Source organism: Physella acuta, unplaced genomic scaffold, assembly GCF_028476545.2.
Source record: "Physella acuta isolate Inbredline_101_S28 unplaced genomic scaffold, ASM2847654v3 ptg000118l, whole genome shotgun sequence".
In the NCBI taxonomy this organism is placed as follows: domain Eukaryota; kingdom Metazoa; phylum Mollusca; class Gastropoda; family Physidae; genus Physella; species Physella acuta.
In genome coordinates, this window is record NW_026731638.1 from 887,372 (window position 1) to 913,824 (window position 26,453).

The 26,453-nt window shown below is 34.9% G+C and overlaps 2 protein-coding genes across 3 annotated transcripts; both read right to left on the minus strand.

Annotated features, from left to right (window-relative positions):
• Positions 1 to 2,402: 2,402 nt before the first annotated feature.
• LOC131934798 (uncharacterized) lies at positions 2,403 to 10,823 on the minus strand. Of its 2 annotated transcripts, XM_059290931.1 has the most exons (5): positions 10,737 to 10,823; positions 6,034 to 6,213; positions 4,179 to 4,365; positions 2,857 to 3,444; positions 2,403 to 2,477 (listed from the first exon to the last, which is right to left on the minus strand). In XM_059290931.1, exons 3-5 carry the CDS (start codon positions 4,258 to 4,260, stop codon positions 2,461 to 2,463), a joined length of 687 nt encoding a protein of 228 aa, XP_059146914.1. In that variant the 5' UTR covers positions 4,261 to 4,365; positions 6,034 to 6,213; positions 10,737 to 10,823; the 3' UTR covers positions 2,403 to 2,460. The 2 variants fall into 2 exon arrangements, with proteins under 2 accessions (XP_059146914.1, XP_059146913.1); XM_059290930.1 differs by lacking the exon at positions 10,737 to 10,823 and having other exon boundaries at positions 6,034 to 6,318.
• A 5,718-nt stretch (positions 10,824 to 16,541) lies between these two features.
• Positions 16,542 to 25,415, minus strand: LOC131934797 (uncharacterized). The gene is made up of 5 exons (XM_059290929.1): positions 25,038 to 25,415; positions 19,746 to 19,925; positions 18,682 to 18,864; positions 17,353 to 17,940; positions 16,542 to 16,959 (listed from the first exon to the last, which is right to left on the minus strand). Exons 1-5 carry the CDS (start codon positions 25,078 to 25,080, stop codon positions 16,943 to 16,945), a joined length of 1,011 nt encoding a protein of 336 aa, XP_059146912.1. The 5' UTR covers positions 25,081 to 25,415; the 3' UTR covers positions 16,542 to 16,942.
• Positions 25,416 to 26,453: the final 1,038 nt, after the last annotated feature.

Below are 26,453 nucleotides of genomic sequence, written 5' to 3' on the forward strand. Positions count from 1 at the left end.
ATGTCAAGTGCCCCCCCCCCCCCCCACCCCGAGAAAATAATCTGAAAGAAACACTGTCCGTGTTGTCAACCGAAATATAATGAATGGATTCGTACAAGGTTTTAGATTCTGCTTTAATAAAACCAAACTATGCAGAACGTGTAGTATAACACGATTTACATTCATCTAATATAAAACCAAAAACAGAGACCGTATAATATTGAACAAATAATGAAGAACCTATAGCGTAACACATAAAAGTTAGGCGCCAATGATACTTCCGGGTTGTAGGGCTTGTGACTTAGGCCGACCGACATGCATCACTGCACATACCATCAAATTTACGTAGCCCGTTGTTGCTTAATATCTGCCGTAGATAAATACCAACAGCGATATTCTCAGTGTTGTTGGTGACAACATGACAATATGAACCATACAGACAGGGTATCATTAAATGATGACAGGACAAATGATCTCAGGACAAGTGATCTCAAGGACAAATGATCTCACATACACATAAATATAAACATAATTATAAACACAAATACAAACACAAGCAACTAACCCTGAACCTGAACCTGAACCTGAACCTGAACCTGAACCTGAACCCGAACCCGAACCCGAACCCGAACCCGAACCTGAACCTGAACCTGAACCTGAACCTGAACCTGAACCTGAACCTGAACCTGAACCTGAACCTGAACCTGAACCTGAACCTGAACCTGAACCTGAACCTGAACCTGAACCTGAACCTGAACCTGAACCTGAACCTGAACCTGAACCTGAACCTGAACCTGAACCTGAACCTGAACCTGAACCTGAACCTGAACCTGAACCTGAACCTGAACCTGAACGTGAACGTGAACTTGAACTTGAACGTGAACTTGAACATGAACATCAACATAAAAACTTAAAAACATGAGCTTAAAAAGATAGATATAAACATAAAAACATAAAAATAAAATCATAAAAGTATAAGCTTATACATAAAGACATAAGCATAAACACAACTGCAACTACAACCATAACCTTAAACATATTGGTGTGACTGTATTGAACATATAATTTGTATTGATATCTCATATTTTTTTATTAGATATAGAAGCTTTTATTTAACTTGCTTCCTCTGTCAGTATGTCGACAGATGTCTGTCGTCAGTCTGTCTAGATCGAAACGCTGAAGCAAAATTTCTGGCATTTATAACTGATAGAATCGTTTCAAAGTTGGCACGCGGGTCAAGAAATTGAGACTATGCAATCTGACATTATATTTGAATTAATTGGATGCATAATTAATTATTTATAAATTAATTCAAAGTTTATTTTTAAAAAGCAACTATTTTTTCAATTATTCCGCACTATTATACGTGCGGTATCATGTTCATTAGGTCCACAATGGTTTTTAGTCATGCAACTCTTTTTAATTTAAAAAAAAATAAAATACACTAAAAGAAAAATGAATAAAAATCGTTTTAATAACAAACTTTTGGATAAAAATGCACTAAAAATTAGAAAACATTATAATTCTTTATATAATTAATAAAACACTACCATTTAAATAACTATAAATAAAAGCGTGGGTCTCGTCTTAAATATTTGTATGAGTATTCACTTGCTTATAAAGTGACCAACGCTGATCTTTATGGTTATTTAAATGATAGTGTATTATTAAATATTTAAGGTAAATTATGTATTTTCTACTTTTTAGTGCTTTATTACATAAAAGCTTGCTATTAAAACGTTTTTATGACTTCTTTACATAAATGTTAGGTAATACAATTGTTCGCTACGACTGTGTAAAAAGCTATATCATCTCGCATATTTATTCCAATACTTTTATTTCATTTATTTTAATTGTCAAATTTTAGAATCCAGAAAAAGTCTAAGTGTTTTTTTTTTGTTTTGAACGTAGCTTTATGCATGGCTATTTACTTTTTAAAAATTCATATATTACAGTTAACATTTCAATTTAGAAAAGGCTTCTTATATGTGGAGTCTAAAACGGATCGTCATAATTTTATCGTTATTACAAAATAATCTACAGCTAAATGATTTTAATAAATCGTTTTATTAGAGTTCGAAAAATGACACTCGATACAGAACACAATTCTACGACACGTTTTAATGACCAAACAGGTTGAAATATCACGTAATCATGTATAGAAAATCACAAGTTTGGTGTAAATATAGCACACGTGAACTTCACCATTATCCCTTCAGGCGCCATGGTATATAAAATTGGACTGATGGAATATATAGATATTTATCCTACATTATTTACTAAAACCAACACAAGGATAAAAAAAAACAAATTACCGTAGAATTCATGGTATTTGCAGGTAAAATTTAATGATGGTTTATTCCAGTAAAAACAAGTTAAAATAATACAGAAGAATATAGACACATGTTAATTTATTGAGCAAACATGATAAAGTATGCAGGATAACAAATCATTCATCCAACGAAGACCATTTGTGGAGTTTCAGCTGGTATGCCAAACTGAAGTAGAAAAGATTTGAGTTAGTTAAAAAGCAAGCAAAGATTTACTTTGAAGTCATCGGGAATAAAATCTAAAAATGTGATATGCAGTAATCTATAGATTACTTTATTTGTTTTTTAAATCATGGTATTTTTATCTGTTAGGATATTTTTGTCAGATTTTGCGTAAAATGTCAACAGTATCTCAGTGTATCTGTCAAGTTTTCGTTGTCGTTTGTCTGTCAATCCGTCAATTTTCCGAATCATCTTGTTTCTTACAGTCCGTCAAGTCTCCTGTCTGTCATTTGTGTGTCTGTCTGTAGGCCTGGATACCTGCCTAATGAAAGCACTACTTTAAATGATCAGCACATTAATATATGCTCTATAAACAAACGTGTACCTGAGTACGGTGGAGGCGGTTCATTGGGTGCTTGTTGTTGGGCAGACAGAGACACACTGTTGTATGTCGCAGTGTATCTTGTCGTGTATGGAGGCGGAACATTCTGTGTTTGTTGCGATGGAGCAGACTCGCAGTTGTAGCTTTCAGCTGGCAGTATCGTGTATGGGGGCGGTTCGACTCTTAGTTCAAATAGACTGGAATACGGTGGTGGTGAGTCGTTTGGTGCAGTACTTTGTATTGATGCTGTGTGCTGATGCGACTCAGTAGTTAGTGTGTTGTTACTTAGGTGAACTAGTGGGTTTACGCGTGTTGAACTCATGTCATTTTGATCAGGTCCAAGAGCCGCTGCTGGCGTTAACTGAGGCGTACGTCTAACAGCACGCATGGCTTCATTTTGTCTTTGTAAAGCTTTACGATTTCTACAGCGGATCAAACAACATAAAAACAGCGAAGGAATGACTAACAACACTATAATTGGTAAACCTATGACGCAAACCACCAGAGTTACATCAACGGAGTCCGAGGACTGGGTAGTTGAAGGCAATCGTTGTGAATATGTTGTTGGGCTCTTGGAAGTGCCGTTGTCAGCTGAAAAAGAAAAATACGTTGTCATACTTTATAGTTTTAAAAACAGAACAAGTACCTGTCCAAAAATATTACAGACTGCATGTAAAATCTATTTTTTATAACAATTGTGCAAATATATTTTACGAAAATACGTTGTTTTGAATTAATTTTCTTAGCAAATCTCCTAAAGAAAATGACCAATCCTTTTGAGATTTTGAATAATAACAAAAACTACAACTAAAATCTATAGACCTTTTAATCAAACTAACAACAAGCTGTATAGGCCTACAGAATGTACAACAAAATCATGTTGAGCATATCTATAAAATGTCAGGATGCTATTTTCTCCTAAAGGAGTTAAAACTTCTTATTATTTTTGTGTTGAAAGAGACTCCCTCCAACACAATAAAGAATACGTTTCAACTGGTTATCCACCATTCAGACCGTTGATTCAGATTTCATTCTACCTTTTGTTTTGGATTTGTTTCCATAACTTTTGTCCTACTAAGAACAAACTACAAAGCAGCAGTTGCTTGATTTTGGAGTTGTCTCTCCTCGAAGAGTTGCTCTCCCCAGCTATCGAGCTATCGAGTAGGTTTAACTCGAGACTTTTTTTAGCTTTACCGACACGACCCCCAATAAAAATAACATATAACAGTCTACAGAAAACGAAAAAAAAATGACAATAGAAAGTGTATGAAAAACTACAACAAAATAAATATCTAACCTCATTAGAATGTTATAACAAAACTTACGTGGAACGTAATCCACAACATTCATCAAGCATCGGTCTCGTCCATACACATCAATAGCGTTGGTACAAATGAGACGTAGCATATCTTTGTCCACATGCTTCACTGTCAGTCTAGATACAAAAAAACTGAGGTCCAGAAGAAAGGTTCATGTATGCAAGTCGATCTTCATTCACTAGTGTAAAATTCGCTGAGGAAAGAAAATGAATAGGTATCTATTAGATAAGAATTCGTCTCAAATCGAAGGCTCACAACTTTGCACTGTAATTCACAAAAATTTTAAACATAAATTTGGACCAGCGGTGAAATGCGGGCCTGCTATTCCGAAAGTCAAGTGTCCCCAATCGTTTTCTAGACCGCATCTCGTCTGCCGACCAAACTATGTAAATCAGGTCTGGAAAAGATAAACGGATGTATGGAGGCTTTCAACGGTTAAAAGAAAAGTATGTTACTTTCTCTTTTCTGTCTGTCTTGAGAGCACCACTGGAATTTTTGAAGTTTCGACCCTTGTTTAATTGGCTTGCCTTTAAAATAGTATTCGGTTTCAAATTTAATAAATTAATAAAGCGGGAGTGATCTCCCCTAAACTTTCTTAAATATTCTTTTTTTCTAGTTCCGTCACTGCTCGCCGTATACGGATTTGAAATAAAGCCAGTATCTTACAACCAAAGCGTCGCTTCGTTGTGTGTTACCTCTCAGGGTGATTATGTTTTTTTTCTAATTTTTTTTTAAATGTATGACTTGTTCGACTCCGAATTCAGCGTAAGCGGGAATTTTCATCGTTTATATTAAGACTAGGCATGCTGCCCAGCTTCGCTTTCGAAAACATTGAGAATTTGAATGCTTAATTAATTCGCCCGAGGGTCGGTCTACGACCTCAAGAGTTATGAAGAGGTTCCTCCGTGGACATTTTTTTTTTCGATTTATAGCTCATATAAGGCACCGGTCAATCGAGGTCAGTTTTGACCCCCTCATCGTAGACTTTTCGGCCAACCGGCCCCCGTGTTCTGTCGCCCCAAGGCAAGATCCTGCCAAATTTGAAGCGCCTGTGGCGCCCGGAAGTGCCCGACAATCTAGATCTAGATCTAGAATCCTAATAGAATTTTTTTTTTAAGTTTAGCCCGAGCAAATTACAAAAAAAAAAATACATTATCCAAGTTGACTTGGTGTGTCTCGAACCCGCACCACCTGCGTGGTTTATAGTACACTAACATCTCCGCTATTTAGGCACCTTATATTATACGGAGAATGAAACACGTTTTTTAAAATCTTAACTTACGCGAATATGCCTATTCTTTCAATTTAATTTTTTTATCCCAAATTAGCCAGTTCCAAACAAAGATTTTGTATAAAATAAATAAGTCTTGAAATAGTTTAGTCCTAATATAGAAATTTTCGAATACGCCTTTATTTTTTATTTTTCTTCTTTAAATAAAATTGTGGTTATACATTTAAAACATCTAACATATTATTTTCAACAAAAGTCCGTATAAAGGTATCCATATATCGCTGCCGATTCTGACGTGATGTCTGGCGAAAATATTTTGCGGACAGAGAGAGAGAGAGAGAAGAGCGCACGTGGCCTTTTATATATTAGGATTATTTAGACTTTTTACTTTTAAAATGGCTTTTTAAAACAACTACGCCAATATGACAAGTTTAAAATAACAGCCTGCAAAAAGTTAAAGACCAAATTTATGTATTGTCAAAACGTTACAATTGTTAAACTACTTTCGGTAGAAATCAATATTGTTTTCGTAGGTTTCGATACATGACGGAAGGACGACAATAGTACGAAAGAGGAATAGAGCTGAATAAAAAGCTTTGTAAAAGATCAGAAAATAGAAGTTCTACCAACCTGGGTCGTACCGGATGTCACAACTGGTGTATGGCTGGTAGCACTCCCTGACCAGGCTGATCTCCTCCCCGTTGATTTTCTGTAGGATCCATTCCAGGCTGAGATTGTTAATTATCTCACAATAACAGGTGAATTTGTCTCCTTTGGTCCGTGTGTAGATCTTTGAATAAATGGACGGGGCTGTTTCAACGATAATGAAATTTCATGCACAGTCAAACTGAATTGGATAAGATATTCAGTATTACTAGCTAGAGTAAGAAACAAAAATCAATGAGTATATCGAACCAGGCGCGACCCCCGGTGCCCCTGTTGGATTCGATTTAGCACACTGTGCTTTCCCCTGAGTGCAACGGCGCCTGCGTTTTTCTAAATAGTGCTATAAACAATGCATGAAATGGGCATTTACAGTCGCTCACTAAATTGAATCAGGCGTGTCCTCCGGTGCCACGGTAGGGCAAACAGTTTTGTCACTTCGCGAATGATGCTATTAGCATCTATTTTTACAAGATCCAATCAGAAATTGAGATCGAGCATCTAATAATAGACCATAAGTAACGCTAACGGTTTCATGACAAATGATCTCAGGAAAAACCATCTCAGACAAAATATCTCAGACAAAATATCTCAGACAAAATATCTCACGGACACATGATCTCGGGACAAAATATATCAGGACAAATGATACCAGGACAAAATATATCAGGACAAATGATACCATGGACGCTTGATCTTAGACAAAATATCTCTGACAAAATATCTCACAGCAAAATTAATTTGAATAGTGTATTGGATCATTTGTCCTGAGCTTGACACATGGGTGGTCACCGAAGTGCGTTCTACCTCATTATTTTGCTGAGTGATTAACGTACATTCAAGGTTTTCATGAAACAGTGTAGGTAAACCCGTGTTTCTATAATTATGATCCAAGCGCAGGCATTGTTTACATTTAAATAACTCGCTTTTAGAAAACAAGGTCACGCGTCTAGAAGCATAGGATTGATAAAGCATTGATGAAACCCTTCTTATATATGTCATCAGACTTTCTTTTATCCACGCAAACTTTTCAACGTTAAATGCTGAGGACAAAGAAACAGGTGAACTCTATTTCACCTGCCATGTATCCCGCCAAGTCCCGTTTTTTTTTTTGTGCTATATATCAATAGCTTGAGTCTGCTTAAGAAACTTCACTTACGCGAATAGGCCCTAGATATAGTATCATTCAAATTAAATTTTATCTTAAATTAGCCAATTCTATGGCTAAAGAAACAAATATTTAGATCTATATAAAATAGTGAAGGTCTGAAATATTTAAGTACAGAAACTCATCTATATACTACTAAAACTCAAGTTTGTTTACATGTTTGAATATAATTTTTTGTTTTTTTTTGTTTGTCATATTGTCTACTGTTGAGGATCTGCGCTGTAAAATAGTATGTAGGTAGAAAACAATTTTTCTTTGTCAGACAGACTGTTAATCACACATTTATTTAAAGACGTTAATTAATTTATTGATTTATTGATTGGTAGATTAACCACATTAATTTTAAAGTTTTCAAATCATGGCTTTACCTTGACTGTATAGTGACGTCACATGATTTGTTTATTTTTTTAGTACAATAAAATGGTGGATTCCATCATAGATTTTGTGGCCCATTCAAAGTTTAACGCGTTATAAAGCTAATTTTCTGCCGGCTATAACTTTAACAATACGTCCGTTTGCTGTATTTATTACGTTTTAACACTATTATCAAAGTTTTAACACTTCTTTTTATTTTATTATGCAATACATTTCTCTAGATCTACAGATCAGTTGTCGAAGGAAGAAATATGAATCTAGAGATCTAGATTCTAGATCTAGGTCATTAGACTTTAAGTAAATTCTAGATCTAGACTTAATGTAAATTCTACGTCTAGAATCTATTTCAGGCCTTAATTATTGTATATAAATGTTTGTTTTGCTTCAATGAACATGTAATTCGAGAAAACATGGGATTTATCTATCTCGGTTCTAGATCTAGATATAGTAGGATTACTCGCTAACTTGGAGGCGTGGTCGGTTGCTAACAACTATGGCGTCCGGACCGGGTGCATGAATTCCGACCATTTTTAGGCTATGTTTACCACGAGCAAAATGGCGGGTTTTCACGTTATATAAACATGCTATAGGTGGCCATGGCTAGATATGCAAGAAAAGCATTCTAAAATTTGCTTTGGAGAATGAAGGCTAAATTTTAAATTCGGTGTCACTAAAATTTAATAGAACTTTTTAAAGGTCACCTGTGACGTCAGGATATGAAGGGATAGTGTGGTCAGACCCATGCTCAGCCGAAATCGTTGTTTTTAAAAGATAAAAAAACGTCTTTTTGAATGTAGGGTTCTGGTTATTTTGTGAATAATCACAGACGTGATGTCATTTATGGATGACCCCCGAAACCCACAGTCATCCAAGGTATGACGGGTAAGTCTAGTTATTATCTAGATCTAGATAGAATTATCTAGATTCTATGGCTGGTTTGTTTCAGACTAGATCTAGCTTTCGCCGTAACTCTTGCTAGATCTAGATCCTAGAATAGATAAATCACTTGTATTCTTGAATTAGAATTAGATGATCCGTGAAGCTAAAAAGCAAAGATTTATATCAAATATTTACGGACTAAAATAGTTTAATAAAGAAACTCAAAAATTTATTCTGTTTTTAAAATCGATTTTATTTTTTACTAATTAATTTTGGTTTGACCTAGATTCTAGATCCATAAATAACTTCCTTAGACAGCTGATCTTTAGATTCTAGATCTAGAGACATGTATTGTATACTTAAATGAAAAGGACTATTGACAATTGATAACAGCGTTGGAAAGTAATGGAAATAGCAAACGGACGTATACAGAAAATTAGCTATATAATGCGGTAAGCGTTTGAATAGGCAACAAAATTTTGTATAGAAGCCGCCATTATTTTTGTAAAAAGTAAATAAATCATGTGACGTCACTATTCATTATAAGTTAAGTCATTGTTCGGAATTTTTATAATTAATGTGGTTAATCTATCAATGAATCTATATATATAAAGGTTGAGAATGGGTCTTACCACACTATCCCTTCATATTCTGACGTAACAGGTGACCTACTCAACTCTACTTCACCTGTCCAGTGTCTCGCCAAATCTTAGACAACATGTCTTTATCGTTTAAAAAAAACGATTCCGGCGGAGCATATCTCCGACCACACTATCCCTTCATATGCTGAGGACGAAGAATCAGGTGAACTCAACTTCACCTGCCCTGTGTCCCGCGAGGTCCCGATAGGCAACTTTATCATTCACGTTTTAAAAAATCCAAAAATGAAACAAAAATTAAATTTGTTGTGATGTCTCGAACCAGTACCACCTGCTTGGTAGCCATTACACCCCCTTTTTAGTAAATAGGGGCACTGTTTAACCGATGTAGAATTACTGCTATATTGTACTGCAAAGTAAGAAACCAGTTACGCGAATAGGTCCTATTATTTTTAATTTAATTAGGGGCCTATATCCCAAACTAGCCAATTCCATAGCTAAACAAAGATTTATATAAAATAATTATATAGATTCTGGTTCTAGATTCTAGATGTAGAATTTACGCTAAGTCTAGATGTAGATGTAGAATTTACGTCGAGTCTAGATTCTAGTTTTTGCCGTAACTCTAGATCTAGATCTAGAAAATCTAGATCTAGAATCTAGAGTATAAAATAGATAAATCCTATGCATTCTCGAGTTAGATGATCATTGAAGCAAAACAAAGATGGATAAAATAAAATAATTAAGGCCTGAAGTAGATTCTAGATGTAGAATTTACATTAAGTCTAGATCTAGAATTCACGTTAAGTCTAGTGACCTAAATCTAGATTTAGATCTAGATTCATAACTTTTACTTCCTTCGACATCTGATCTCTAACGCGAGTTGGATACCTATTAGAGCTTTGTAGACTATTGCTTTACACTTGTAACTAAGTATCGTCTATAGTTTTCATGAAAAGAAGTCCCCTTGATGAAAAATTGAGTTCATAATGAAACTGGTTTCTCCTATATATGTTCCTGTATGAGAAATTAGTTGGCTCATTTGCATCCTTCTTCTATGTAATTTCTTTTTAGGATCCGATCCAGTGAAAATAAAAACCGGATAGTTAAGAAAAAGTAAATCTTACGTATACTGGATCTCGTAATGTCTAAGCAGTTTCTACATTATTAAAAAGGTTATTATAGTCTATAATGTTGAGAGGAAATGGAGTGTGGAGGGGGGAGGGGAGGAGGATGGTTGTGGGATGAGGGTGTCGCTTTACGATTTTCGACAATAACATTTTGCCTATGGGGCGTCCATTAATGACATTACAGTGTATTTTAGAAAATAAAAATCGAATAATTGATTTTGAAAGATGAAATGTCGGAAGAGTTAATGTGCAGTATGATTTATAACAGTAGTTTTAGTTTTTTCCTCGCTGTGCTGAAGCTAAGCATATAGATATGTAAACTGATTTTGTTTCTTAACTGGAGTATATATTCATTTTAGATTTTTTTTTTAATTCGGCAGACCTTCGTCCTGCTACACACCGACCAGGCGGTAAAACCTACAAGTCCACATATGATTTTTTTAAAAGCGTGTTTAAAAAGTTTCTTACCAAACCATACATCTAACATCCGAACAAATGTTAGAACAAAAGTAAAATTACCTCCGAATCTATTCACAACATTCAGTATGCAGTTGTCTGTGTATTGACGAAAAGGATCGGGTAAGCAAATAATTCGAAACATGTCTTGCTGGACGTTTTGGATAGTGAGTGTATTCACAGTTTCATTAACATCAAAAAAAAATATCACCTAAAACAGATATCAGATTTTGAGCTTTTTAAAATTAATTGCATAGAGTGAACGACATTTTAATTGATATATATATATATATATATATATATATATATATATATATATATATATATATATATATAAACTACATGCAACTAAAAACAATACTATCTTAAAATAAATAAACATACACAAAATATATCAAAACAACTACTTGTATTCAATCTGGCTATCCGAATTTCACAGACTCACCACCACACTAGGTAAAGACCCGCTGCTTGTGTTCATAACACAATCCAACACAATAAAACAAAACCCACCCCTACACAAGACAAACAAATACTTTAAGTTCTACCTTTATTTTTACCTTTATAATTCTTGACTGAGCAATTATTGTATGGATAGCGACAATTCGTGATGAGAGGTATTAATGTTTCATAATTTACTCTTTGTAAAGTCCATGATATTTCCATTGTAAAATAAGAATGTGTTGGACACGCACAGGTAACTCGGTCTCCTATTTTAAGTGTGTAGATCACTGCATAACAACTTCTCACTGTTTGTGTAGAGAAAATATTACAATTTTTATTCCTGAATAGATTACGACATTCTGATTTAAGAGCTACAAAAAGGAGTTTCACAAAAAAATTAGAATAAGTCATTATGTCGCAACTGCTACTATTGCTTTTCAGCTTTAAATATTATAATAAGATATTCAGACATTATGAATACATAGAAATATTAAATCACACAGACTAAAACACAGGCTAAAATTGTGCATTTAGCCATATACAGTTCTAAATGGTAGACATATATATATATATATATATATATATATATATATATATATATATATATATATATATATATATATATATATATATATATATATATATATATACATTACATGTTTACATGTTTGTATAATTATATTTTTTGTTGCTTTTTTGTCTGTTTGGTTAGAGGAGAGAATCTGCAATAAGTGTAGAGCTGTAAAATAAGTATTTAGGTACATAATAATGTTTTTTTTAACAATTTGTTGATCACAAATTAAGTTAAGGGTCGTAAGATTAATCTATTGGTATATTCATTGGTAGAAACAACAATCTAATTATGAAAGTTCCGAACAATGACTTTAGTTATAGTGACGTCACATGATTCGTTTACTTTTTACCATAATATGGTTACTAGCATGATACCCATTCAAAATTCTAACGATTTTCTGTTGGCTATAGCTTTAACGATACGTCCGTTTGCTATTTTTATTAGGTTCCAACACTATTATCAATTTTCAACAGTTCTTCTAATTTAAGTGTACAATAAATTTCTCTAGATCTACAGATAAGCTGTCGGAGGAAGGGAGTTATAGATCTAGAATCTAGGTCAAACCAAAATTAATTAGTTAAAAATAAAAACAAGTATTTAAAAACGAAAAATTATTAAGATTCTTATTAAAATATTTTAGTCCTTAAATATTTGATATAAATCTTTGCTTTTTAGCTTCAATGATCATCTAATTTAAGAATACAAGGGATTTATCTATCTCGATTTTAGATCTAGAGCTACGGAAAAACTAGACTTAAGCCAGTCGTAGATTCTAGATTTAGATCTCTAGCCCTATCTAGATCTGGAATCTATGCCAATAATGAGTTTCCATACTAAATTATTTCAGACCTTAAATATTTTATATGTGTTTGTTTGTTTAACTTTGGAATTGGTTAATTTGGATCATATTTTATTTGAAATAATACTAGGGCCTATTCGCGTAAATCGAGTTTCTTACGCAGACACTAAGTTTACTATAGCAATAATTTTGCGTCTTATAGTTAGAGCCTAAATAGCTTAGATGTTAGTGTAATAGTTATCACGCGGGTGGTATGGGTCCGAGACACATTATGTCAATGTTAATTTTCTTTTCAATATTTTTTAAAGTTGTGAATGATAAAGTTGCCTATCGGGACATGGCGGGACACATGGCTAGTGAAGTAAAGCTCACCTGTTTCTATGTCCTCAGCATAAGTAGGGATAGTGTGGTCAGACCTATGCTCAGCCGAGATATTTTTTTAAGGATAAAAACATGCTGTCTGAGATTTAGCGGGTCACTAGGCAGGTGAAGTAGAGTGGGTAGGTGTAGGGTTCACCTGTGAAGGGATGGTGTGGTCATACCCATACTCAACTGAAATCGTTGTTTCAAAAGACAAAAACATGTCTGAGTTGGCGGTACACTGGGCAGATGAAGTAGAGTTGATTTTTTTTTGTGACCGAAGCACGTAAGGGAAAGTGTGGTCAGACCCATGCTCAGCCGACATAGGTGTTTTAAAAGACAAAAACGTATGAGGTGTGTCGTCTTTTTTAATGTGGACTATGTTGTTGTTTTTTTTTTTGTAATAATAAGTGATAATAGTGAGAAGAGGGAAAAGGTAAAAAAGATCAAAAGAACATGACGTCATTTATGGATGACCTTGAAAAACACGAATATTTAAGAAAAACAGGTAGTCTACTTGTAATTAAATTTTGGCACAAAACCTATTATTTTGTGAGTTTTAAACGAGCTGAAAGACATGATTGTAATGGGTAAAATTTAAATTTAAAATGTATGAAATTTGAGAGTATTAAAGTTGCCTGGTATAAACTGAAAATGTATAAGAATGTCATTTTAAAGTTAAAAAAGTAATAATTTTACCATTTAAATTAACCAGTTAAATTTTGAAAACTACAACAAATATAATCCTTGCAGGAGTGTGTTTTTTTTTGTAAAAGTAAAACCCCAAAAATATCATGTATACACGTAAAATATTCGATTTTACTTTTAAAAAATCGGCAATATACAAGAAATTGTAGAAGAAATCACTCTTCTTCAAAGTAAAATATAGTTTTGAAATTTCAAAAGATAAAATTAATTATTTAAAATAAAGAAATCGTACAGTACCTTTGATGACAAAAATGATTAATAATAAAATGCTGAATTTCATTTTTCTTGATTTGAGGTCAGGTTTTACACATTAATAGAAGGTGTTTAACATATGTTAGATGTGGTACACTATAAGTAGATGGATTACACAGTTACATGATGCGCTAATTAAGTATGCAATTATTATGAACGTAAATGCTATCTTACGTGCATCTTAATTTAACCAAAATATACACTATATTTAAAGTAAAGAATTCTTTTTAGACCTAGTGACCAATTGGCAAATAAAGTCAAATTCATATGATTATTTCTAGTTAGCAGTGTAGCACTATACTGCTTAGGCCACGCCGTCTCAAACAACTCTCTATAGCACAATAATACAAAAAAAATCATCAACAAGCCCTATTTTCTATTATAAATCTATAAGATCATTGGTATGTCTCTATAGAGTCTAGTCTATCTTTACTTAATACATGTATTACACTATTCTAGTGCCATTGATGCCACATATTATTGCTTTACATACCAAATAAATATTGATTGGAACGAAAAAAATCAATATCAATCAATTATTTGTGCTGAAGCTAATTTATCGGGTGATATACAAACCGCAATTGCTGGGCATAGTGCTGATCATATTATCAATGTATATGCCTAGGTCAAGAAACATATGAACTCTACTTCATCTGCTTTATGTTCGTTAGGTCGATAGAGAAATCTTAATTTTTAAGTTTTTCAAAACATATCGTTAATATATAGCACTATTTTCTCTAAGTTTTACATAAAATGTACTTTCTATTTACATAACCAATATGATCTAACAATATAACTCGTTGAATCTAGCACAGAAAGACTGAAACACATCTTCCTTAATGAAAGAACACAAGAAAATGACACACGTCACGGTCTTTTAGCAATACCTTCCAGGGCGACAGGTTTTCCTGGCCATTCTATTTATAGTACGCCCCTAACGTACACACTGCTGTTATGTCCAGCCGACCGTGTCCATGCTGTTTTCCTTTATATTTTGAACTAGCCGGGTATGTCAATGTACGTTTGTTTATGTGTTTGTGCCCGCAGCTCTGTGTTTAGATAATCATGATAACGCGCGTATAATAGTGCGGAAAAGTTGGAAAAATAGTTTTTTTTTAAACTTTGCATTAATTCATAAATAATTAATTATGCATCCAATTAATTCAAATATAATGTCAGATTGCATTGTCTCCATTTCTTGACCTGCGTGCCGACTTTGAAACGAATCTGTCAGTTAGAAGTGTTCATGTTCATGTTCATGTTCGTGTTCGTGTTCGTGTTCGTGTTCGTGTTCGTGTTCGTGTTCGTGTTCGTGTTCGTGTTCGTGTTCGTGTTCGTGTTCGTGTTCGTGTTCGTGTTCGTGTTCGTGTTCGTGTTCGTGTTCGTGTTCGTGTTCGTGTTCCTGTTCCTGTTCCTGTTCCTGTTCCTGTTCCTGTTCCTGTTCCTGTTCCAGTTCCTGTTCCTGTTCCTGTTCAGGTTCAGGTTCCTGTTCCTGTTCCTGTTCCTGTTCCAGTTCCAGTTCCAGTTCAAGTTCATGTTCATGTTCATGTTCATGTTCATGTTCATGTTCATGTTCATGTTCATGTTCATGTTCATGTTCATGTTCATGTTCATGTTCATGTTCATGATCATGATCATGATCATGTTCATGCTCATGCTCATGCTCATGCTCATGCTCGCGCTCTCGTTCACGTTCACGTTCACGTTCACGTTCACGTTCACGTGTTCGTGTTTGTTTTGTGTTTGTGTTCGTGTTTGTGTTTGTGTTTATAATTAAGTTTATGTCTATATGTTGATTTGAGATCATTTTTTCTTGAGATCATTTGACCTTGAGATCATTTGTCCTGATATCTTTTGCCCTGAGATAATTTTTCCGTGAGATATTTTGCCTGGGATATTTTGTCTTAGATCACTTGTCCTGAGATCATTTATAATATCACTCTCTAATGATACCCTGTCTATATGGTTCATGTTGTGACGTTGTCGCTGTTGGTATTTATCTAAGGCGGATGTTAAGCAACAACGGGCTACATACATTTCATGGTGTGGTGTAGTGATGCAAGTCGGTCGGCCTAAGTCACGTTCCTTACAACCAGGAAGTATCGCTAGCGGCTCGCTTTATGTGTTGAACTATGCGGTCTTTATAACACTATATTTCTTCGTTATTTGCTTAAACCTTGTACGAATCATTCATTGTGATTTATGTTTACAACATAGACATTGTTTCTTTCAGACTTTTTTCTCTAGGTGAGGGGGGGGGGGGCGGCACTTGACATTTTAGGGGGGGGGGGGGACGACGACGATTAAATTGTCCTGTGTGCGGACACTGTATATGTTTAATATTTAAATTCCATTATGTTGGGGGGGGGGGGTGTAGGGGCGCAGAGATGCCTTGGAAGTAAGTCTAAACACAGACCTGCGGGCACAAAGCTATATAATCTCACATATCATTCCAATATTTTATTTCAGTTATTTTAATTGTCAAATTTTTAAATCCAGTAAAAGTCTAAGTGTTTTTTTTTTTTTGGGCGTAGTTTTATGCATGGCTGTTTACATATTTAAAATTCAATCGCACATACATATTACAATTAACATTTCAACTTAGAAAAGGCTTCAAATGTCTTGAGTCTAACGGCTCGTCTTAATTATAAACTTTACTGTTATCACAAAATAATCAACAGCTAAATGATTTTAATACATCGTTTTATTAGAGTTCGAAAAATGGCACTCGATGCAGAACACAATTCTACAACACGTTTTAATGACCAAACAGGTTGAAATATCACGTAATCATATATCGATAGTCACAACTTTAATGTGTATAAAGCAAACGTGACCTTCGCCATTATCTCAATCCATTTAGGTGCCATGGTATAGAGAATTGGACTGATGGAATATATAGATATTTAACCTACACTATTTACGAAAACCAACACAAGGAAAAAAATTACCGTAAAAATTCATGGTATTTACAGGTAAAAATTCAATAATGATTTATTCCATTAGCAACAAGTTAAAATAATACTGAAGAATATAGACACATTTTAATTGATAGAGAAAACAGAAATTTTAGCTTCATGATAAAGTATGCAGGATAACATCATTCATCCAACGAAGACCATTTGTGGAGTTTCAGCTTGTATGCCACACTGAAGTAGAAAACATTTGAGATAGTTAATTAAAATGCAAGCATAGAAAATATTTACTTTGAAGTCATCGGGAATACAATCTAACATTGTGATACGCAATAATCTATAGATTACTTTTTTTGTTTTTTTAATCATGGTTTTTTTCATCTGTTAGGATATTATTGACAATTTTTGCGTAAAATGTCCTCAATGTTTCAGTGTATCCGCCAAGTTTTCGTTGTCGTTTGTCAGTCAATCAGTCAATTTTCCGAATCATCTTGTTTCTTACAGTCCGTCAAGTCTCATGTCTGTCAGTTGTGTGTCTGTCTGTAGGCCTGGATACCTGCCTTGTGAAAGCACTAAATGATTTAAATAATCAGCACATTAACATATGCTCTATAAACAAACGTGTACCTGAGTACGGTGGTGGCGGTTCAGTGGTTGCTTGTTGTTGGGCCGATGGAGACACACTGTTGTATGTCGCAATGTATGTTGTCGTGTATGGAGGAGGAACATTCTGTGCTTGTTGCGATGGAGCAGACTCGCAGTTGTAGCTTTCAGCTGGCAGTATCGTGTATGGGGGCGGTTCGACTCTTAGTTCATTTAGACTGGAATACGGCGGTGGTGAGTCGTTTGGGGCAGGGCTCTGTATTGATGCTGTGTGCTGGGGCGACTGGGTGACTGGTGTGTTGTTACTTGGATAAACTAGTGGGTTGACGTTTGTTGAGCACTGCTCATTTTGATAAGATCTAGGAACCGTTACTGGCGTTAACTGAGGCGTATTACTAGTAGCAGGCATGGCTTCATTTCGCCTTTGTAAAGCTTTACGATTACTCCAGCGGTTAATAAAGCAATTAACCAGTATAGAAATGCCTATCACGCCTACAAAAGGTAAAATTGAGCAGCTAAACACCAGACCTGCATTAATGGAGACCGAGGACTGGGTAGTTGAAGGCAATCGTGGTGAATATGTTGTTGGGCTCTTGGAAGTGCCGTCGTCAGCTGAAAAAAAAATATGTTGTCATACTTTATAGATTTAAAACACAACAAGTACTTGTCCAAAAACTATTACACACTGTGCATGTGAAATGTATATTTTATAACAAGTGTGCAATTATTATTTTACTAAAATACTTTGTTTTGCATTAATTTTCTTAGCAAATCTCTAAAAGAAAATGACCAATCCTTTTTGGACTTTGAATAATAACAAAACTACATCTAAAATCTAGAGATCTATAGAACGTTTAATCAAACTAACAACAAGCTGTGTACAGAATGTACAACAAAAACATGTTGAGCATATCTAAAAATATCAGGATGCTATTTAAACCTAAAGAGTTACAACTTCTTCTTCGTTCTTAATTTTAGTGTTGAGAGATTCCCCCCAACACAATAAAGAATACGTTTCAACTGGTTATGCAACTTTTAGAGAGTTGACTCAGATTTCAGTCTGCTTTTCGTTTTGGATTTGTTTCCATAACTTGTGTTCAACTGAGAACAAACTACAAAGCAGCAGTTGCTTGATTTTGGAGTTATCTCTCCTCGAAGAGTGGCCCAGCTATCGAGCCTCATCTGCCCAGAAGGTGCGAACGCGAGATTTTTTTTTAGCTTTACCGAAACTACGCCAATAAAAATTACATATAACAGTCTACAGAAAACAAAAAAAAATGTCTATAGAAAGTTTATGAAAAACTACCGAAAGTAAATATCGAACCTCAATTAGAATGTTATAACAAAACTTACGAGGAACGTAATCCACAACATTCATCCAGCATCTGTCTCGTCCATATAAAACATCGTTGGTACAAAATACACGTCGCATATCTTTGTCCACATGCTTCACTGTCAGTCTAGATTCAAAAGACTGAGGTAGAGACGAATCGTGCATGAATGCATATCGAGCTTCAGTCACTAGTGTAAAATTCGCTGAGGAAAGAAAATAAATAGGTATCTACTGGATAAGAGTTCGTGTCAAATCGAGGCTGTTGATTATTGCTCACAACTTTGCACTGTAATTTACATAAAATTTCAACATAATTCTGGACCAGTGGCTGTAAGCGGGCCTGCTATTCCGAAATTCATGCGCTCGAAATCTGTTTTCTAGGCCGCATCTTGTCTGACGACCGAGCTATGTAAACCGTGCGTGAAAAAAAGAACGGTTAAAAGAAAAAAATGTTACTTTCTTTTCTCTGCCTGTTTTAAGAGCACCACTGGAATTCTATGAAGTTTCAACCCCTTGTTTACTGGTGTACTTTAAAATAGTATCAGGTTCAAATTTAATAAATTAAAAAAGTGTGAGTGATCTCCCCTAAACTTTTTAAAATATTCTTATATAACACTACGGAGAATGCTGAACAGGATATAGACATGATTTTTAATCAATTTTTTACTGCTAAAAACATTTTAAAATATAATATAATCTAAAAGAAAAAATAATTGCGCACTAAGTGAAGTACAAACAATGTGTGTATAAAAGTGCGGAATATAATTATTTTGTTCATTTATTTGCGTTTTTTCATAATTCGGATATAGCGTAAAGTACTACCAATTGTCAACGGAAATGACTCAAACTTGCAAGAAGGCATATAATTAGAGCTTTTACATGTGTGTAATTCCGTTTACCTATCTGAAAAGCACTCAAGTTATAGACTTTTGAAAAACAAAAGTAGAATAAGTTCCACTTCTTGTTACCGGAAATCGCTGAAAAGTTAATACAGAACTACAAGTGTGATACAAAACTGATATGGAATTTCATCAACCTAGCTTGAACCGTACTCAAGTTATCAGAAAATAGAAGTTCTACCTACCTGGATCATACCGGATGTCACAACTGGTGAATGGCGTGTAGCACTCCCTGACCAGGCTGATCTCCTGCCCGTTGACTTTTTGTAGTATCCATTCCAGGCTTAGTTTGGTTGATATCTCACAATAACAGATGAATGGGTCTCCTTTGTTCAGTGTGTAGGTCATTGATTCAGTCAACGTGGCTGTTTCAACGATAATGAAATTTCATGTACAGTCAAACTGGATCGGATAAGATATTCAGTATTACTAGCTAGAGTAAGAAACTCAGCCATAATGTAAGTATGTCTCTCTCTGTGTGTGTGTGTGTGTGTGTGTGTGTCTGTTTGTCTAATATGCATTACTAAACCTTTCATCGGTTCTCCATGAAACTTTGGGAAGTTGGTTGTTGAGAATACTACTGGAGAGGTTTCTGCGGAAAAAAATTCAAATTCGCAGGGGTGGTGCCCCGGCGGGTCGCGGATAGTTTTTTCTCTATATACGGTGTATAAAACTAAAAGTCAATTGCAGTGTGACACCGTTCATCCGATTACTATCAAACTTTGGGGAGTTGATTAAAACCCGCAAGGTGAGGTTTCTGTAAAAAAAAAAATTAATTTTGCAAAGGGGGGGGGGGGGGATACGGTTTTTCTCTATATACGGTATATTTTAATAAAAGTCGATAGCGGTTTGACACCGTTTATCCGATCGCCATCAAATTTTGGGGAGTTAATAAGAATACACCTGGAAAGGTTTCTGCAAAAAAAAATATTTCTAAGTTTTTTCTTTATACGGTATCTAATACTACTAAAACTCAACTTTGTTTACATGTTTGAATATTTATTTGTTTTTTTGTTTTGTTTGTCCGATCGAGTATTGTGATATGTTCTACTCTATCTGGAGAGCTGTAAAATAGTATGTAGGTAGAGAATAATTTTTTAAAGACGTTAATTAATTTATTGATGTATTCATACGTAGAGTAACCCTATTTTTTTAAAAAGTTTAGAACGACCAATACACTCGGCGGGACCGTGACGTCACAGTTTTTTGTTTACTCTTTAGTACAATAAAATGGCGGCGTCTATCGAAGAAAATTGTGTTCCCATTCAAAAGTTTAACGCGTTCTAAATCTAATTTTCTGTCGGTCATAACTTTAACAATACGTCCGTTTGCTGTATTTATTACGTTCCAACACTTATATCAATTTTCAACTGTCTTTTTTCATTTAGTTTTACAATAAATTTCTCTAGATCTAAAGATCAGCTGTCGAAGGAAAGTTATGAATCTAGCCTAGATCTAGATCTAGCCTAGATCTAGGTCACTAGACTCAATGTAAATTCTAGATCTAGACTTAATGTAAATTCTACATCTAGAATCTATTTCAGGCCTTAATACATCTAGAATCTATTTCAGGCCTTAATTATTTTATATAAATCTTTGTTTGGCTAATTTAAGATAAAAAACGATTCCAGCCGAGCATGTCTCTGACCACACTATCCTTTCATATGCTTAGGACAAAGAAACAGATGAACTATACTTCACCTGCCCTGTATCCTGCCAAGTTCAGATAGGCAACTTTATCATTCACATCTAAAAAAAAAAAATTGAAAAAAAAATATCATTGACATATTGGTCTAGAACCTGTGCCACCCGCATAAGAGCGGACTACGCTACCAACTTAGCTATTTACTCGTGACGTCACAAATGAATTTTTATACTATAATTCTGTAAAAAAAATTTAATTTCGCAAGGAGGGTACGATTCTTCTCTATATACGGTATATAAAATAAACCGGGAGTGATCTCCCCAAAACTTTCTCGAATATTCTTATATAAAATAACAGGGGATGGGAGCTCGGGCTATAGACATGATTTTTAATCCATTTTAAATACTTAAAGTTTTAAAAAAAGAACAAAATCTCGTAGACAAATTAATTGCACACCAAATGAACGCAAATAAAAAAGCGCATAATAGTGCGCAATATTATTAGTACTTTTAAAATTTACATTAGTTTTTTGAGAAATCGGAAGTAGCATAAAGTACTACTTCCAGTCAACGAAAATTACTCAAAATTTAACAGAAGGTAGAGAATTAGATCTTTTACTTACGTGTGAAATTTCATTTATCTATCTGAAATAGTACTCAAGTTATAGGCTTGTGAAAAATTCAAAGTAGGAAAAGTACCACTTCCGGTTATCGGAAATCGCTCAAAAGTTGATACGGATCTACGATTTTGATAAAATACTTATATATGAAATTTCATCAACCTAGCTGTAACGGTACTCAAGTTATCGTATTTACACACGGACAGACAGACAGACACACAGACAGACACACAGACATACGGACAAGATTGCAAAATTATGTTTTTCCGTATCAGTGAGGTGTGAAACGTCGAGATTTGTAAAAATCTCGATTTTTTTTTTTGCACGATTACAAGACTTTCTCTATACTTCGTATATACGAGAAAGTAAAAAGAAAGTCGGATACGTTTTGGCACCTTTTATCCGAGTGCTATAAAACTTCAAGGAGTTGTTGAGAATACTTACGAGATGATTTCTGTGAACAAAATAATTAAAAAATGACATAGGCGGCGCCCGGGAGGTTGCGATTTTTTGTCCTAACACAATTTGGCGCCCAGAGTTCCACGGCGGCTATATTAGCACTTGGCATCCGTTTATCGTTTATCCTGCAATGCAGGTAAGGGGTACTACTATATTCAGCGTTAAAAATTCAACAGGCGCAACCGCTGGCACCACGACACGAAGCGCCCCGTGCTCCCTTGCGAGCACTATAGCGCCTTATTTAGTTTTTAAAAAAGGCTATCCACTAAATACACAATGGGCAACAATAATCGTTGAGTAAATCGAACCAGCGTAACCCCCCGTGCCTCTGTAGGATTCGATTTAGCGCCCTGGGCTTTCTCCTGAGCGCAATGGCGCCTGCTTTCTTTCTAAACAGTGCGATAGACAATTGATAAAATGGGGATTTACAGTCGCTCACTAAATTGAATCAGGCGTGCCCTCTGGTGCCCTGGTAGGGCAGTTTTGTCACTTTGCGAAAGATGCAATTAGCACCTATTTTTAGACGATCCAACCAGACATCGAGCATGTAATAATAGACCATAAGTAACGCTAACATATGGCATCAGTTATACTGATGCTTAAAACACGTCAAGAATTTTTTTTACGTGTTTAAAAAAAACCTGTTCATTTGTGTCACTATAGCAAATGCCGCAATCTGCACCATTGTAACCAGGATGCTATTTGGCACTCTGGGTTATCCTATGAGCACCATGGCGCCTAAATTAGTTTTAAGTAGCAAGGGGCCTTACAAGGCGCCTCTGCGGTGGTGTAATTTGGGACTCCCGAGAGCGCCCCTCTACGTCCTTGAGTGTGTTCTACCATATTATTTCGGTGAGTAATTAAAGTGATCCAACCAGACATCGAGCATGTAATAATAGACCATAAGTAACGCTAACATATGGCATCAGTTATACTGATGCTTAAAACACGTCAAGAATTTTTTTTACGTGTTTAAAAAAAACCTGTTCATTTGTGTCACTATAGCAAATGCCGCAATCTGCACCATTGTAACCAGGATGCTATTTGGCACTCTGGGTTATCCTATGAGCACAATGGCGCCTAAATTAGTTTTAAGTAGCAAGGGGCCTTACAAGGCGCCTCTGCGGTGGTGTAATTTGGGACTCCCGAGAGCGCCCCTCTACGTCCTTGAGTGTGTTCTACCATATTATTTCGGTGAGTAATTAAAGTACACTCAAGGTTTTCATGCGGTAATGTATGTAAGCCCGTGTCCCGATAATTATGATCGAAGCGTAGGCATTGTTTTCATTTAAATAACTCAGTTTTAGAAAACAAGGGCTCGCGTCTAAGACTATAGGACTGGTAACGCATTGATGAAACCCTTCTTATATATTTCATCAGACTTTCTTCTATTCTCTCTATGTTTTATATATATATATATATATATATATATATATATATATATATATATATATATATATATATATATATATATATAAATAAATATATATATATATATATATATATATATATATATATATATATATATATATATATATATATATATATAAAAATATATATATATATATATATATATATATATATATATATATATATATATATATATATATATATATAAATAAATAAATATATATATATATATATATATATATATATATATATATATATATATATATATATATATATATATAATTAACTACATGGAGATCATGCAGATCATGATCATGGAGATCATGGAGCGCATGCCGAACCGCTCCCTCACACGCTCTCTAGGCATGCGGAACAGACCATTTCGCTACCACCTACACCCACCAGTCTGGTGAGCTGTGGTTCACGCCTAATGTTTACAATTGTAGAGCCGGGTTGAATTAATGTCGGCTATTTTGGTTAGATAATTCCGTTTTTAAACTATTTAAAACTAACGCGAGGTAAAACGTTCTGCTTGATCATTTAATTGTCGTCTGTAAACTGTCGTCACGGACGTCTGCTTTCACTGGGTGGGGGGGGGGGGGGAGGGTTGGTGGGAGAGGAGTTGAAAGTGGGAGTGAGGGTAATTGTCCTTCACTAGGTATTGATAGTGTTTTAAAGCAAAATAGTTTCAGTCGCAGCATTGTTATTTTTAATTTACAAATTATGAATTACGGAAAAGTAGAAAATAAAACAACTAAATAGCAAAAAAAAAACATTTTAGAGCTAAGAAAGAAGCTTTAGAAGATGCAGCAAATCTCCAGTCAGGTCACCCTAATTCCCCAAATAGACAGATAGTCTTTCTTATCTGTCCTGCAGTCTCTAAAAATATCCAGAATCCTAAACTCAATCACTCAGGACAGCCCTTGAAACGCTAAGAAATGCATGCAGCATGAATGTGCTGCAGTGGATCCCGGGCAACTCGCAGATACCAGCAAACGAGATCGCAGACCTGGCGAAAACTGATGGAAAGAAAAAACAACCAGAAATCTCGCTACATCCATAGGAATTCAAAAGCATCATTAGAAAGCAAATTATCTCAAACGTGGTCTGATGAGACGGACCCAAACTACGACGGATTTTACATAGTAAAACATATTTTATGATCCGGGCAAATGAAAGTCTCAAGCAAACAAATTAGATTTTCGATTTTACATGAAAGTTTTCTGCGATATACAAGAAATCGTAGAAGACATTATTCTCCCGAGAATACATTAATAGAGGTTATTCATGTTTTGGAATTTTGAAAGATATATTAATTATAAAAATAAAGAAATCGTACAGTACCTTTGATGACAAATATGATAAATAATGAAATGCTGAAGTTCATTTTTCTTGATTTGAAGTCACGTATTACACAATGATCGGATGTGTTTCACATTAGGTAGATGTGTTACACTAAAAGTAGATGGATTAGACAGCGAGTAGATGTGATCTTTAAGTATACAAATATTATTAAGGTAGGTTTTCTCTAACATTCATCTTAACCAACACCACTACACTATTTAATATTAAGTAAAATATCCTTTTTTAGACCTAGCGATTCTATTGGCCGATGAAGTAATTCATATGACTCTAGACCTCGGCGTTTGAAGAGAATGTGCGATCAGCACTTTGCACAGCCGCCTTTACTTTCATTAGCATGAGTTGGGATTCGAACTTGAGATTTTAGTGTTAGCAGTCTAGCGCTCTACCGCTTAGGCCACGTCGTTTCATACCACTGTATGTAGCACACACAAATCATCAACAAGCCCTATCTTTTTTTTATATAAATCTATCAGATTCTTGGTGTGTCTCTGTAGAGACTAGTCTATGTTTTCTTAACAACTGTATAACACTAGTCTAGCGTCTTTGATGCTACATATTTTTGTTATGAATACCAGATAAAAATTGATTCGCAATGGAACAAAAAATCAATAAAATGAATGGATTATTTGTGCTGTAGCTAATTATGGTGTTGATCTACAAAACCGCAATTTAAAATTTTCTTTTATTTATTGCAATATTTCCTCTAAGTTTTACATAACATATGATCTATTATTATCATTCAATAAATCCAGAACAAGAAGACTGAAACACACCCTCCTTATGGAAAAACGCAACAAAATGACACACGACTCGATCTCTTAGCAATACCTTCCAGGGAAACAAGTTTTCCTGGCCATTCTATTTATAGCAGGCCACTAAGGTACACACTGCTGTTATGTCCAGCCTACCGTGTCCTTGTCATGTTCCTTTGAATTTTAAACCAGCAGGGTATGTCAATGTATGTTTGTGTATGTGTTTGTGTCAGCACGTCCGTGTTCAGAGTTTCTTCCAGGCATCTCTTCGGGGAAGGGGGGATGGGGGGAGGGCAGTTGTGAAGAAAGTCTACCGCTTCCCGCAAAGGTAATGGACTTTTATATAAAAATATATACTTTTACTAGTGTCCGCGATCAGAAAAATGTAGTCGTCTCCCCTCCTAAAATATCAAGTACATCCCCCCCCCCCCGAATCCCCGAGAAAAAAGTCTGAAAGAAACACTGTCTGTGTTGTCAACCGAAACATAATGAATAAATCTGTACAAGGTTTTATATTCTGCTTAAGTAAAACCGAACTATGCAGAACGTGTATGCTAACACGATTTACATTCCTCTTATGTATAATAAGTAAAACCAAAAATAGAGACCGCATAGTGTTAAATCCCAAAAACAACTAACGTAC